Source organism: Lepidochelys olivacea, assembly GCF_965140295.1.
Source record: "Lepidochelys olivacea isolate rLepOli2 genome assembly, chromosome: 8".
NCBI classification, from domain to species: Eukaryota; Metazoa; Chordata; order Testudines; family Cheloniidae; genus Lepidochelys; species Lepidochelys olivacea.
The window spans coordinates 54,449,466-54,464,144 of record NC_140418.1 but is presented as its reverse complement, the minus strand read 5'-3'; the positions used below and the strand labels follow the sequence as shown (position 1 = coordinate 54,464,144).

Genomic DNA, 14,679 nt, shown 5'->3' with positions numbered 1-14,679 from the left:
TGGCACTGAATGCATTCCAGCTGGGATTAGACACTTGGGTTTAGGTTAGATTAGGAGGTGTCGATCCCTATGATATCTAAAGGGTTTGGTCTTTCCTAAAATCAGATCGCACATTCATGACCTTTGGTGTATCAAAATTTTAAATGACCCACCAGCATGATGCACAGCCAACTAATGCTGTAACCATCTGAGGGGAGGCACAGATAAAGGTTTCCTTTCTTGACTGCACTATATTTGTGTACCACAGAAGCCTCCCTATTCAAAAGATTAATAATTGCAAACTCTCTCACACAGGAATTGCTTTGCAGCCATCTTTCTCATGACAACCACAGTTAAGCCTGGCTGTTTGTCAGGGCAAAAATCTGGGAAAATTCATAGATTTGTCACAGCAAAAATGCTAAAATTATGCGTTTAGGGGGTTTAAAATGGAAAAGTCGAGGCACAATATTTTTTAGTAAGTAGTTGTCATGGGAAATTATGAGAAAATTCAAACAGTTTATTGTAAAACAAAAATAACTTAAAGCTATTTAATAAGATTTTAGTAACAGTTTAAAATTGCTAACAATTCATTATTCTACACACTAAATGTATAGAGAGCCAAATTTGTAAAAATTCATAGGAGTCTTGATGAGTGATGGGATAGCTGGGGTGACAAAGACTCTGAGTCAACATTTTCAGACTTGCAGTAGGTGCCTAAAGTTAAGCACCTAAATTCACACCTAGGCACCTACATAAAAATGGTCTGGTTTTCAGAGGTGCTAAGCACACACAGCTAATATTGAAATTAATATGGATTGAAGTGCTTAACTTAAGCCACCTAAATTAGAAAATTTGTGCAGTGACTTATTATGAATCCCTCCCTCTCCCACCCCAAAAGGTTATGTTGTTGTGTTATTAGTCGTGGCTGTGACAAACATACACTCTTAACTATATAAAGCAGAGTTACTCTATATAATTCTTCTTGTTGTCTCTTTCCCTAGGTGAACATAGACTTCCAGACACGAGAGGTGACAAGAAATAATGTGCAGGAGCCCTCACTATCTTGCTTTGACCAGGCCCAGGGGAAAGTGCGCAGCCTCATGGAGAAAGACTCTTACCCCAGGTTCCTGAGATCCAAAATTTACACAGACCTGCTGACCCAAACCCAGAGGAGGCTCAGCTAGAGCAGGGATGGGACCCTCAGAAACCATAAGCTTCCCATGGCAGCCAAAACCATTTCCAAATGTGAAACTTCATTGGTGTTTAAAAAAAGCGGTGGTAAAGGAGGAAGGGGAGAGAGAAAGGGGGAGCCCATTTCAGAGTGTGACCCAAACGCAGTACTAGGACTCTTTGTAGAGTCTGTGCGTGTGTTTGGCTAGTGGTAGCACCTAGCAGATTCTGGCCTATTCAGGATCATAAATATGTCCTCTGTGGTGCACTGGGTCATCTATCAAGAAAGCAGGTTTCCCAAAACTTACTACACTGGTTAGTTCGTAAATAATGCCAATATGAACTTCCATCCCTCCAGACCTCTTCCCCACGCTCACCTATCTCACATATTTGGAGGGGACACTAAGGGCAGTCATGTAACTGAGCACAATCCAAAGCAGTGCTGTCGATCATGTGAGGGCGTGGGCAGCTGGAACTCCAAGCTAGAGACCATGGGGTTCCAAAAGCTACAGGCCTTGAGCTGTCTCCCCGGGTAGAATTGATCAACTGAGTCAGCTCTTTCTTCCATTTTTGTTGCTCACACTGTGATGTCAGCCATGATCTTGCTGCACCCCCTCCCTATCTGATGATGCCCCCCAACCCTAAAGTCCTTCTCTTTAGGGGAGGGAAGCTGAATGTTATTTTCACATGCATTGTCAAGGAGCCAAAGTTTCCTCCCCAGGAGGCCAAACCAAAAGCCCTTACTAGAAATGGTTCTAGTACAAATTATAATTATTATTTGATTGATTTGTTTTGTGGGAGCAGATAGGAGCCCCAGGCACGTTGCAGGGCCCCACTGTGCTAGGCTCTATACCAAAACCATAACAAAAAGATACTTCTTGCCCCAGAAGAGCTTTGTAGTGTTGGGAGGCAACATGTGATGTTCCATCATGCTAATCCCTAACAAGAAAGGGGAACGTAGGAGCTGCCTGTTATGTGAGAACACACGTTTCATGCATTGCATGATTGGGCATGACTGGGAGAGGTAATTGTAAAGGGATTTGTGTGCAACGTAGCACACAACACTTAAAAACAGCCTCTGTCCTGACCTCATGCAGCATCTGATAACATTGATACTGAAGTTATTTGTATTTATTGTCCATAGATTGCTTTTATTTATTGATTGCTAACTGTGTGTTCAGTGCTGTACAGATAAATATGGAGACGTGGTCCCTACTGTGAAAACAGACAAGGCAGTGGAAACATGTCATGCACTGGATGAGTCCAGTTTTGAAGCAGTATATAAGACACTTATTTGCTGTTGTATTTTCCATATTTTTGTTGCATAGCTTAAGGAAAGATTATGCACAGACATCAACTGTGTCACACAACCACCAAGTTATGCATAAATAAATTTACAGTAGGCTCCAATTTCTATGTTTAGGGTGGTTTGTGGGTTTGCTATCCAAAAAAGTTTGGATTAAAAATTTGATTCAAAATTGAGTAAACAGGATGGCCTGGAGTCTAAAGCTACACACAGCAAAGTAGGGAAAAGCTGCATGGGTCTCAAAAGGTATTGCACATCCATGCATTAGGTAGGACACAGCTTTCAAGCTCTGTTTGGAGGGATGTTGTGCCGGGGAAGCTGCTGGATGTATAGCCTCTGTTCTGTAGTCATTATGAGGTTTCTCTCGTTAGGATGAACGGTTTTGTTAGTGCATTGCTGTTTTTATTCAATAAATGTCTTCCCAGTCCTATCTCTATAATGTGAGCACTGGATGGAATTGACACTCGGGCTGAATGGGAAGGGGAGAGGAGAGAGAGAGCTGATGCATGATTAGGTGCGGAGGGGCTTAGCTTTACTGAACAGGAGTTCACTCATATGCCATTGCCATTGACCAGTAACCAAAGTTTTGCATGGTGGTGACACTTGGGCTCCAGGTGACTGGGTATTTGTGGTTCTGGAATCACAATGAGGGTAGGGAGCATGGTTGTCTCATTTCAGAGTCATGTGCAGCAGGTCAGAGTTCTTAGGCACCAGAGTATATATGCTGTATAGGGAAAATGTGTTTTCTAAGGAAAGATTACCTTACAGCATTTGACAGCACTGTTTGTGCTGTAAGTGATTCTCTACTTTTCATTTTGCAGACCACTTTGTAAGAGAGAGACCCTCTCATGGGTCAATTTTCATTCTATTAGAGGGACCATCAGAAAGGGCATTGAGACCTATGATCTGAGAACCATTGTTTACCGATGTCCTTTACAACTGGATTGTAAAATAAATGGCAGGGACTGGAACACAGGTTTGCAAGGTGTGTGGAACTCAGCCTGTGTAATGCTGACAGATCCCGGTTGTCAGCGGGTGGGATCAAAGCTGGGGCCTCTGGAGCTTAGTGCATGAGCCTCTACCACATGAGCTAAAAGCTGTTAGCTAAGCCTATAGAGCAGGCTCATTTTATCTCTCTCTATCCCTAGTGGTCTCACTAGGTGCCACTAGATGGAACACAACACCACACCCAGGAGGTGTGTGGGTTACATCTGCACCCAAAGGCAGGCCCTATAGTACAGCCCCTCTATCTATTTTCTTTAAAAGTACCTCTAGAACAGTGGTTCTTAACCTGGGGTGCACGCACCCCCTGGAGGTGCGAGATGCCCTTTCTGGGGGTGAGAGACATGCCAGATTTTTTTTAGAAGGTAAATCACTGAAAACACAAATTAGTCACAGGCACGTAAGTACAACTATATTTTATCAAACCTATGTATTTATTAATATTATACATTTTAACGATTACTGTAATATACAAATAAAAATATATCTAGGTTTAAAGAACTGACCTACTTCAATGAATTTTGATAAGGGGTGCAAGAACGTATTTTGAGAACCAAAAGGGTGCAGGCTGCAGTAAAGGTTAAGAACCACTGCTCTAGAATCTATCATGAATTCCCTTAGTCTATACATTTTGTCAACCTAGCAAACAAGATTGCAGAGGTAACTATCTCAGGAACCTTGTGCAAGGCACTAGAAGGAATCAAAGACTGAAATTATTCTTTGATTATTCCTGGGCTATATTTTTGTCCTACTAAACAGAATTAAACCACATATACATCCCCATTGTGCTGCAGGTGTAAGATAAAAGTGCAAGGGGGGATGGTGGGGGAGATCACTGAGAGACGCTGGGGAAAAAAATTTACTCACATCACTCCACAGGGTTCATGGAACATTCTGAATGTGTTTTCTGTGCAAGTGGAGGCAGACACCAAGAGAGAGCTACTGAGGAATTGCGGTGAACTCTTCTCCCTGTGACACAAACTGTGGCACCCTCATTTAGGGCTATGCTGTCTTTAGATGTGGGAAGCTCCTGTTGTGTTAAGTTGCAGTCAATGGGAGCTGGATGCACAGAATTTGCTCCTTAATGCAGAAGTGTCTAGGTGACTCCTTGCATGAACGTGAACTGGTGCATGAAACCAGTGATTCTACAGCTTTTGAACTGGTGAGCACACTCCTCAATCTGACAGGATAGGCATACCTATATGGTGCCTTTCAGGTACTGGTTGAAAGGTCTTAGCTGTCTTTTATGACACTATGGTCTGGGACAGACACCATAAGTGACAACACTGAAAGTGCTGAGATTGTGAAGGCAGGGGAGGGCTATGTATATCTTATCTTTTATATTAATCCACATATTGTGGCTGTGAATGCAAAGGGTGCATATATACACAACTCTGTCCTTTTTTCCAAGTGAAGAATCATTGAAACAGAATGTAGGACTGGAAGGAACATTAATAAATCTAGTCCAGTCCCCTGCACTGAAGCAGGATTAAGTATCATCTAGACCAGAATGTAAGTGAAAGTGCTAGTGGGGGATGCGTAGTCAGTGCTTTTTAAAGAGAAGAAAGTTGGTCATTTTTACTTCTTGTTTATAAGGCACCCAAAAAGGCTCCATCCACAGCACATTAAACACTCCGGGGATACTTCAGCAGATGGTATCCTCAGTATCTGCTAGTACTTCCCAGCCCTTTGGGAGGCCAACCTATTCAGCAGAGAGCTCAGCCTGCTATAGAAGTATTGTGAGAAAATATTGCACAGGTCGAGTCAGCCAGTTGGCATAAAAAAAGGAGTGAAGTGAGAGTTTCTGCATGACTGGGAATGAAGGGCAAGTATAGCTAGACAGCTGAGGGCTGGATGGAAAGTATATGGGATGGGGAGGAGAAGGGAGGTTTCTCCCACCAACTAGAGGGGGTGAGACAGTTGACTGTCCATTTACAAAGACCTCCCCAGGCTGAGTGATTTTACCTGATGTAAGCTGTATGCTCCCACTCCTTTGCTTCTATCGCTTCATCCAGACAAGATGATTGGGGTGAAGCTATGGAAAATTTGACACTATTGCAGGTTTTGGAACAGACTGGGCAGCTGGCCAGATCAGTGCCCATCCCCATGCTAAAATATCTGCAGGACTTCCTGATGCATGCTCAGTGTGGTTCTCACCAACATTGCTGTCTTGAGCTCCACTACTATTCATGGCAGTAAGGCCAGATAGAAAACAACCTAATGATTTAAAGCCTTTTTTTTTAAACACAAGAAATTAGCATAATTTGCTGTTTTTTATGTCAAATGACAGCTTGAATTGAATGAAAATAGGAAAGTTATGTAATCGCCTCCTTTAAAATCAGGAGCTCGTGAAGAAAATAGTGATTTAGCATCAGCCATTGCAAATACTACGCTAGTCTAGAAGGATAAATCCTCAAAGATAAATACCCTGCCTTTACTTCAACTCTTATTTTATGTTAAAGGGGCATCAACAACTTATCACACTTCCCTCTGAAAATTCTGGACCCAGTATTGTTATAACGAAGGGTGCTATAATCGAAAGGGGTGGGAGGAAAAAATTGTTTCTTTCTACCTCTGCATTTGACAACACTTTGCATATTTCCCCTGAACAGCTTGTCAATTTGTGAAGATCTCTGACAAGAGGGAAGAGCAAATACTTTTAAAAATAGGAAAATGCAATTTTAAAGTTACCAAATTTCAGAGGGACACAGAGGCCGGGGTAGACATTGAAACTGCTTTTAACCTTTTCCCCCACTTAACCAGATTTGAAGCTGTCTATGTCCCTTTAAATGTAAACATGAGTGCACTGATGAGTCCATGCCTTCCACACTGGGAAGTATGAAGGTCCAGGTCTTGATCATCTTGGGGTATGTCTACACTACAGCCTAGTCTATGGCACTGCAGCTGTGCACGGTAGGAAGCATCTACACTATGGCGCTACATCACCAGAATGGGTTTTTCCATCAGTGTAGGTAATCCACCTCTCTGAGAGGCAGGAAGCTAGGCTGATGGAAGAATCCTTCCTTTGACTGCATCTGTACAGGGGTAGGTCACCCTAATTATGGGTGCAAAAATTTTCACAAGCCCTGACCAATGTGGCTAGATTGACCTAAGTTTTAGGTATAGACTAGGCCTGAGTATTGAAGGAATATATGTGTGAGTGAGTGCATGTAGGAGCGAATGTGTATGTGCTTTATATATAAATTTAATGTTTTCCAGTAGAGGATCTTTACTGTGATTTAGACTGTAAACATTAGACTAGGATAACACATAAGTGATATAAAATGAGCTGTTAGCGTTTCTTTGCGGCGTATGTAAGATTGGCGAGTAATGGGAAATGTAAAGTTCTGCTGTGCTTCCAACGACCCGTAACAGCACATATATCAAACTGAACTGAATGTTCATTGATATAGAAACAAAACTGAAATGTTTACAGCATACAGAGCAATATCAAAGCATACCTCATGCCAGTCCCTGAGTGCCTCTCACCTGTCAGTGCATATCTGTCTCCTCTCCCTGTAGGCCTCTCACTTGTCCCTATAAACCTACCCTCACATTCCCCATACCTGTCCCTATGTACTTATTGCTTCTCATTTTATCTCTGCACACACGTTCAATATCCTCACAAAGCTGTCCCTGCATACCTCTTGTCCATGGATACCTTTCCCCTCTTCTCACCAACCTCTTAGCCATCACTGCATACCTATTATTTCATGGTTCTCATTTATCCTCACATACCCGTCCCTACAGACTTGTCTTCTGTTGTCACATACCTATTCATGATGCCTCTCATTTTCCCCAGATACCTGTCTGCTGTCTTTTCATATCATTCCAGCATACCTCTGACTGTCACTACACACTCTGCTGTGTAGCTGTCACCTGTCCCTACACACCAATTGCCTGTCATCTCTTACCTGTCAGCTTCACACATCCTGGCTGCATTCCATTCACCTCTTGTGCTGGAGCTGCTGTAGTCATCTTATGTCTTAATACAGCACTTGCTCTGACACACAAGTCAAAGCTCATGGAACTGAAACCAAGGTCTGTTTGCTGCTACGTCAGAAATGATTTCCCCCTCACACACATTTGTTGGGCATTCTGAAGCTTTTGGCTTGTTCCTAACTTTGTGTCCCCTTTTCTCCATCTTTAAAGCTTCACATGCCACGTTTGCTGGCAGGGTGTGACAAAGTGGGGGGGGGGGGGCTGGTGCTGTCGTTACTCTGGTTCTACTATTAGATTAGGAGTCAATAGCTGTTTTGTTGGGATTACTGCTGTGCTTCCTTTTAGCGTCCCAATTTCCACAAGGTTGTGTTCATATACAGATGTCTCTTATATTTGCTTAGTCATGGTGGGTTATTTTTGCTCTGCACCGCCCCTTGGCTTTATTAAAAAGCTGTACCTCTAATTCAAGGCTGTGTAATAAACTCAGTTGACGCTCCAGGGCATGTATGTGGAAGGGTAAGGGGGCAGGGAAGGAAGGGAACTGTGAGGCGGAGTCTCTAATCACTAAAAAATGAACCATTTATGCAGAAAGGCACGTAAGGAGAGACTGGCTGTCTGAGGCTCTTGGGAGAATCCACAAGCCAAGGGTGTTGTGGAGGTCTTGGCTCTGGTGTTAGGCTCTTGTCTCCGGTCACTGCTTCACACTTTCAGTCCTTTTCTGTCGGGTTTGAAGCCCAGCTGACCAGTTAACTGACCCAGATGGGCTGTGGTCCAATTCCCAGCTTATTTTCCTCTCTGGTATTCACAGTACAATTTGCTAAGCTAGAGTGGTGGAGCTGCTATTGACTCAATGGTCTGCTCTTGTATCTGTATGTATCCCAGTACTCTTCACCCTTTCACGCTGCTGGGCCCACAAGCGGAATCTAAACCACTGCAGATCAGGATCAGCTCTGCTTTCACATCCTGTAGAGCAGTGGTTCTCAAACTAGGGCAGCCACTTGTTCAGGGAAAGCCCCTGGCGGGCCGGGCTGGTTTGTTTACCTGCCGTGTCTGCAGGTTCGGCCGATCACGGCTCCCACTGGCCGTGGTTTGCCGCTCCAGGCCAACGGGGCTGCAGGAAGGGCGGCCAGCACATCCCTCAGCCCGCACCGCTTCCCGCAGCCTCCGTTGGCCTGGAGCGGCCAGTGGGAGCCGCGATCAGCTGAACCTGCGGACTCTGCAGATAAACAAACCGGCCTGGCCTGCCAGGGGCTTTCCCTGAAAAAGTGGCGGCCCTAGTTTGAGAACCACTGCTGTAGAGTGCAGAGCCAACCACATTGCAGTATGAGGAGTATCTCTGTATATTGCTCTGCTCATGTCTACACCTGCCAGTTAAAAAGGGATGGGGGAGGGGAGAAGGACGTGTGATTTTATATTTACTTATGCAACAGAATGGGTCTCAGTGGGATTTCCAGCAATGAGAGCAGGCAATGAGTAATCCATGGGATGGAACTGGCTTCTTTAAGAACTGTGAGCCAAGTGTCTCATCTCCCTTATATTGTTTCTCTTCCTTTCTTTACAATCAGAACAGGAACCTGGGTTTCCATTTTTCCTTGTGTCAAAGCCACCAATACCACCTTGAATCTGCATCCTTCATTAAAAGGATCAGAAATAAGGATGCCAGTGAAAACACTGAATGGGGAGAGGGAACTTTCAGTACCAGCTGGTATTACTAGGCTGGGTAATTTGGTACCAGGCCTGAGCAGAATGCAAGTTAAGGTGTCCTCCTAACCACACATGCTTCCAGGAACTTTGTGTGGTTCAGAAGGACTCATGAGAGCCTTAGCTTAGGGAGGAGTGAATTGCAAATTGAATCACAGGACAGCTTGACTTGGAGCCCAGCTTCTTTAAGATACTGTCTATTCTATGGTTTTCATGCCATGACCATCACCATGGTATCTGCACACCAGAGTTGTTGTTAGCAGAGCTTCAACTGCAGTTTGGACAGGACCTAGAAGCTGATCTCTGTAGATCTTCCTATTTGCCATGGAAGTTTAAGATGAAGGCAGTGGTTAGGGTTTCCATCTGGAGTTCCCTCTACATTAGCAGCTCTTGTTTGAAAGAGTCACTTAGACCCAATTCATGAGAGATATTTGGCTGATGTCTTTGTCACTGATTTATGTCATTACAATGTAAAATGGAATACTGTCATTCACCTTTACTGTAGCAAATACTGTGAGGATGTAATAAACACAAACTGAAAACTATTTCCTCTGTGCCTGCGGGTTTCCTTCTTTCTTTACTCACATTCAGGAGGAGAAAAGATCTTTCACTGCTTTATCTATCTGCTCGGAATCTCCCTCCCCCTCTGCCAGCTATTCTCATCCTGTGAATTGATTTGACTGGCCCAGAGATTTTCAGTGATCCCATGGTAGCAGTTGGTCTTCTGTACAGTCCTGCCTTGTGATGCAGCAACCTAGGTCTAGTTGTGTTGGAAGAAGAGTGGTGGAGGAGAGGGACAAGGATGCTGGCAGCAGAGGGAATGTAAGGAAAGCAAAGGATGGTCCCTCAGGTTCCCCTGCGGAACTGCTGTCCATGTTCAGAGCTAAAGAAGGAGACAGCACACCTAAATCTACTATTGTCATCAGCTTCAGAGAGTCTGCCTAGTGTCTAAGGCAAAAAAATATTGTGGGGGCATGACCTCTCTTTTATAAGAATAATGCAAAGGATTCCCAAAATGTCAGCTATTGCTTGTATCTGCAAATGGATTAGTCAGGGTGTAGACTAAAAAGATGCATATTCTGCTTTAGCCTAGCTCCTGCAGAGCAGACATACTACTTATGGAGGAAATGTCAGCCAAGACATTAAGCTTTGCGGAGCACAACTGCAACTGGAACCAGCAGTGGGTCTCCCTTCCCCTACCTGTTGTACACATTACAGGTGCAGAGGAAGCCACTTCTGCCAGATGAATCTAGCAGAGCAAGGGAAGTTACTCTAATAGAATAATGCAGTCGGTACAATGTGTCAGCAGAAGACTGAAGGAAAGCAGCAGTGCAGGGGAGACCGAATGCTTCAAGAGTGGGGGGGAATCACACACAAAGCGATGACAGATTTCCTCCCTTTGCCTTTTGAGAAGAAACTTAGTTCCGACAAACGGAACAACTGGCTATTTAATTGGGTATAAGTAATAGCCAACATGGATGAGTCCAGAACAAGTCATGCCAAACCAACTGCATTTCCTTCTCTTACAGGATTTCTGGCCTAGTGGATGGGGGAAGCTGTAGACATGATGTATCTTTACACAGGCACCAACTTTCTAATGTGCCAGGAGGGGGGGGCCTCGACCACCACTTTCTAATGTGCCCCAGGCCCTGCCCCCACTCCACCCCTTCCTCCAAGGCCCTGCCTCTGCCCACCCCCACTCCATGCCCACCCCATTCCACCCTCTCCCCTCACTGGGCTGTGCCCTCACTCCTCCCCCTTCCTCCCCAAGCCTTCTGCATGCCGTGAAATAGCTGATCATAGCAGGTGGGAGGCTTGGGCAGGGAGGGAGGGAGGAGAAATCGCTGATTAGCGGGGCCTGCCAGCAGGCAGCAAACACTGGGAGATAGGGGAGGAGTTGATAGGGGGCTGCCTGTGGGTGCTCAGCACCCACCATTTTTTCACAATGGATGCTCCAGCCCCGAGCACCCACGGAGTTGGCACCTGTGTATCTTGATTGAGTAAATATTTTGACACAGTCCTACATAACTAGGGAAATGTGGTCTAGATGAAATTACTAGAAGGTTGTGGCAAAACTGGTTGAAAGACTACACTCAGAAAGTAGTTATCAAGGGTTTGCTACAACAGGAGAGTGGCTGTGGGATATCTGCTTGCTGAGCCAGATATAAAGTTTTCTTTACAGGTGTTCTCCTGCAGGACATGTTACGTAAACAGCCTGTTTTTCAGAGAGCAGTCAGAAGCAGTGATGTGTTCAGAGAGCAAATTACCTTTACTGGCCCATTAATTCAGCTAGGTATGGAATGAAATGGCTGTGTTGGAGGCAGCATGTCTGGGTCATCAGTGTTTCACGTGACCATGCTTCTCCCTATGCAGAAGGATCTTATGCATCTCCCCTATGCTACTGATACAAGTACAATGATAATGTACTATTTGTTTTTGATCACTTTCTTTTGTGTTTTGTAAATGCCTAACACATTGAGAATGCTAATTGTTCCCTGCCCTGGAGAGCTTCTATGATAAAAAATGGGTAGGCAAGCACACAAAGGGATGGGGTGCAATATGGGAGTGGTCAAGGTGGGAATTAGCCAGGGTAATGTAATGTTTGAATAGCATAGTGAATTCTTTTGTTTCTCTCCAAGCACCACCAGCTAGTCATAACCAGCCAGCTTCTTGTGTGTGTCTCGGTACATGCAGGAGTCCTCCACTTGAATGGGTAGAGGATAGTGGCCTTACAGACCAACTCAGGGAAGGTGTTTTATGCATGCAAGGTGGCACAGAAGAAATTACAGAGAGGCTGGTGGGAGCAGTAGGCAAATGGGCAAACAAGGCAATTGTCATTAGCAGAGCTAGATGGATAATACAGAGGGGCAGAGTTGCAAAGAGCAGACATGATATAGGATGGGGGTGTCAATGGAGGGATTCAAAGAAGGGACTGATATTGTGGGGGTGGGGGGAGACAGCATTTTGGGTGAACTGGAGGTGGGCAACTTGGGTGTCAAAGAGGCAGAGGTAATAACAATCCAGACAGGAGATTACAAGGGCCTAAATGAGAGAGTTAACTGTACGGGTGGAACGGAACAGATGGAACCTGGAAATATTTTGGAAGCAGCAGCAGCATTAGGGTTGAATGTGTGCGGCCAGAGAGAGGGAAGGAGTTAAGGATGACCCCTGGACTATGGGCCTGAGTGATGGGGTGGATGGTGGTGACAACAAATGGAGGATGGGGAGACTGTTTCGGAGGGAATATAAGGAATTTGGTTTTGTCATGTTAAACGTGAGGCGAGAAGGCATAAGAGAGCTAGGCTGAGATGCAGGATTGGATGGGTAGAAGCAAATGAGTGGTGGACAGGTACACTTGCAAATTATTAGCATCAAGATAGTAAGAGAGCCATGGCATGATCCAGAGAAAGGGTATAAACACAGGAGAGAAGGGGGCCAAGGAAAGAACCATCTGGGGCCATTAGGGACAGTGGGAGGGAGAAGGAAGAGTACCTGCCAGGCCCTGAGACACTAAATAGCCTCTGATTTGACATCCAGTCTTCAGCTCCCAGTGGATACCCTTTGGTTTTGCTGATACCCAGTCTAGTGCTTCCCAGCATTGTTCTCCTCCTGGTGGCCTGCAATCCCACCCAATCTGACTTTGTTCACAGAGCCCTTCACCTTCCCCAGGGGACAGTCTTCCTTATTATTCAGCTCCCACAGGGTGTTATTTTTTTAATAAGGCTGAACTGTTTTCATCTGGAATCATTACAAGGAAACTGCTCTATCCACTGTTCATTCCCATTCTCATATTCCTTTCCTAATGCCCTGCCCTCCTCCCTTCTTAGTTTTTTCCCTGGTTTCCTGACTCATGTCTCTAGATCAGTCTCTGAACTGAATTCCTCCCTCCAAAGTGTGTGCATTCAAGTGCAGAATTTGACCTTTAATATTGCTGTCTCTTTTCTGAGATAAGATATTTAGCCATAGTCTTCACTGTGTGCTGTAGAGTGATTTTCAAGAGCAGTTGCCTGGAATGAAGTGAGAAGATTTAAAAACCTGCCATCAGCTCTCTCTATGTAGATATACGCTCAGATACTCTATAAAGAGAGAGCAAGCAGGGCAGATAACAGCAGTCCTTTGAAAAGCTCATTTGTAATTCTAATTTTTTATTTAAATAATCTCCTTCTGCACTGCTACAAATTTCCAGAGCAGCCGTTTCCATTTCTGGTTCATGCAACTACAGCGTGCTCTTTTGTTTTGAATCAATTAAATGACCCATAAGGTGGCCATTCTCCAGGCTAGGCAGAGGAACCTACACAGTGGCTGTCACATAACAAGAGCAGTCCATTCACGTGTGTAGGAGCAGGGCTCAAAACTGTATTAAAAACATACCTAAATTTCAGGATTCAAAGGCTTCCAGAGGCAATCAGAGCTTGGGAAAGGATGAGTGGAGGTCAGACTAATATAATATGAGTCCTGCAGAATGGGACTAAGCGGATCTATTCAATTAGTGATGGGCTGGTTACTTACTTTGGCTTGTCCTTTTCTAGTGAAAAATAAAATGCTCTAAATTAAAGCAGGAGGTGAAAAAAAAAAGTCACATCTGAGCCCCTGTGAACATTTTGCCCCTCTGAGCACTCTGTTGGGACTTGGCTCCTGTTTGCACCTGCTGCCTCTAAGAACTCTGCCAGGACTGAATGCCTCTTGCTCTGGGCACTATGCCAGAAATCCACTCTTAACAGCTCCAGCTGGCCCCCAACACTGCCTCCAGGACTCAGATCTTGAGATCTCCTAGGAGATACTGCTTGTTCTGTGCAGCCAAGATGCAGTTCCTGCAAGCTGCTGCTACATTAGAGCATTGTGCCACAGGGACATGCTCCAGCCACCCATGTGCCCTGTGGTTTCTGCTATTGGGCAGCAGTGTGCCAACAGAGAGCAGTAGCTCCAGGATCACTGCTGCCCAATGGCTTCCTGGGTGTGTTAAAATGACATGCCAGCAACTGCCAAATGAAATGAATTTGGGAGCAGAAGGATAGGAACAACTTACAAAAACATGAGTGGTTTTGTCCTTTAAGACACAGCATCCTGTTGCTGTATCTTACAGGGTCACGGCATCCTGCAAGGTCCCAGTGACAGAAACAATGCCCTGGCTGTGCCCACTTAGAAGCAGCACTTGTTAGTCTCCATAGCAATCGAAAGTCAGTGAACGGATCGCCAATGAGAGACACACTGCCAAACACTCCACGGCTGAAAGGCAGAACGTCTGGGTGAAGACAGACATGGCAGAAAATATCAAAGGTGTCCAGGCTACCTGCTCAAATTCAGGTGTGCCAAGGGCAGGAAAATGTAGACATGTGAGAATCTAACTGCCTGTGGTAGTGGCCTGTTCCTCCCTTACCACCTCCTCCCTCTCTCACCTTCATATCTTCCCTCACGATATTCCTGTACCCAGGATCCCACTGCAGCTCTAGGTGCCAAACATCCTCACTCGCTGCTGTTTCAAATCCCTCCTCAAACCCTCTGCTTTCACCAGGCTTTCCAAGGTTGGCTCCCTTTCCTGAGTGATCTATACCTACCATTTGTCTTACCTCAATCTGCAT

The 14,679-nt window shown here is 45.0% G+C and overlaps 1 protein-coding gene across 3 annotated transcripts in view; it reads left to right on the top strand.

Annotated features, from left to right (window-relative positions):
- Positions 1 to 3,825, top strand: part of RGS8 (regulator of G protein signaling 8) — a 31,051-nt gene extending 27,226 nt beyond the window's left edge. For all 3 annotated transcript variants that reach the window (XM_084637502.1, XM_084637501.1, XM_084637503.1), the window contains one exon: positions 981 to 3,825. In XM_084637502.1, coding sequence (XP_084493628.1) covers positions 981 to 1,163 — 183 coding nt within the window. In that variant the 3' untranslated portion in view covers positions 1,164 to 3,825. The remainder of the gene's footprint in view (positions 1 to 980) is intronic.
- The last annotated feature ends 10,854 nt before the right edge of the window (positions 3,826 to 14,679 follow it).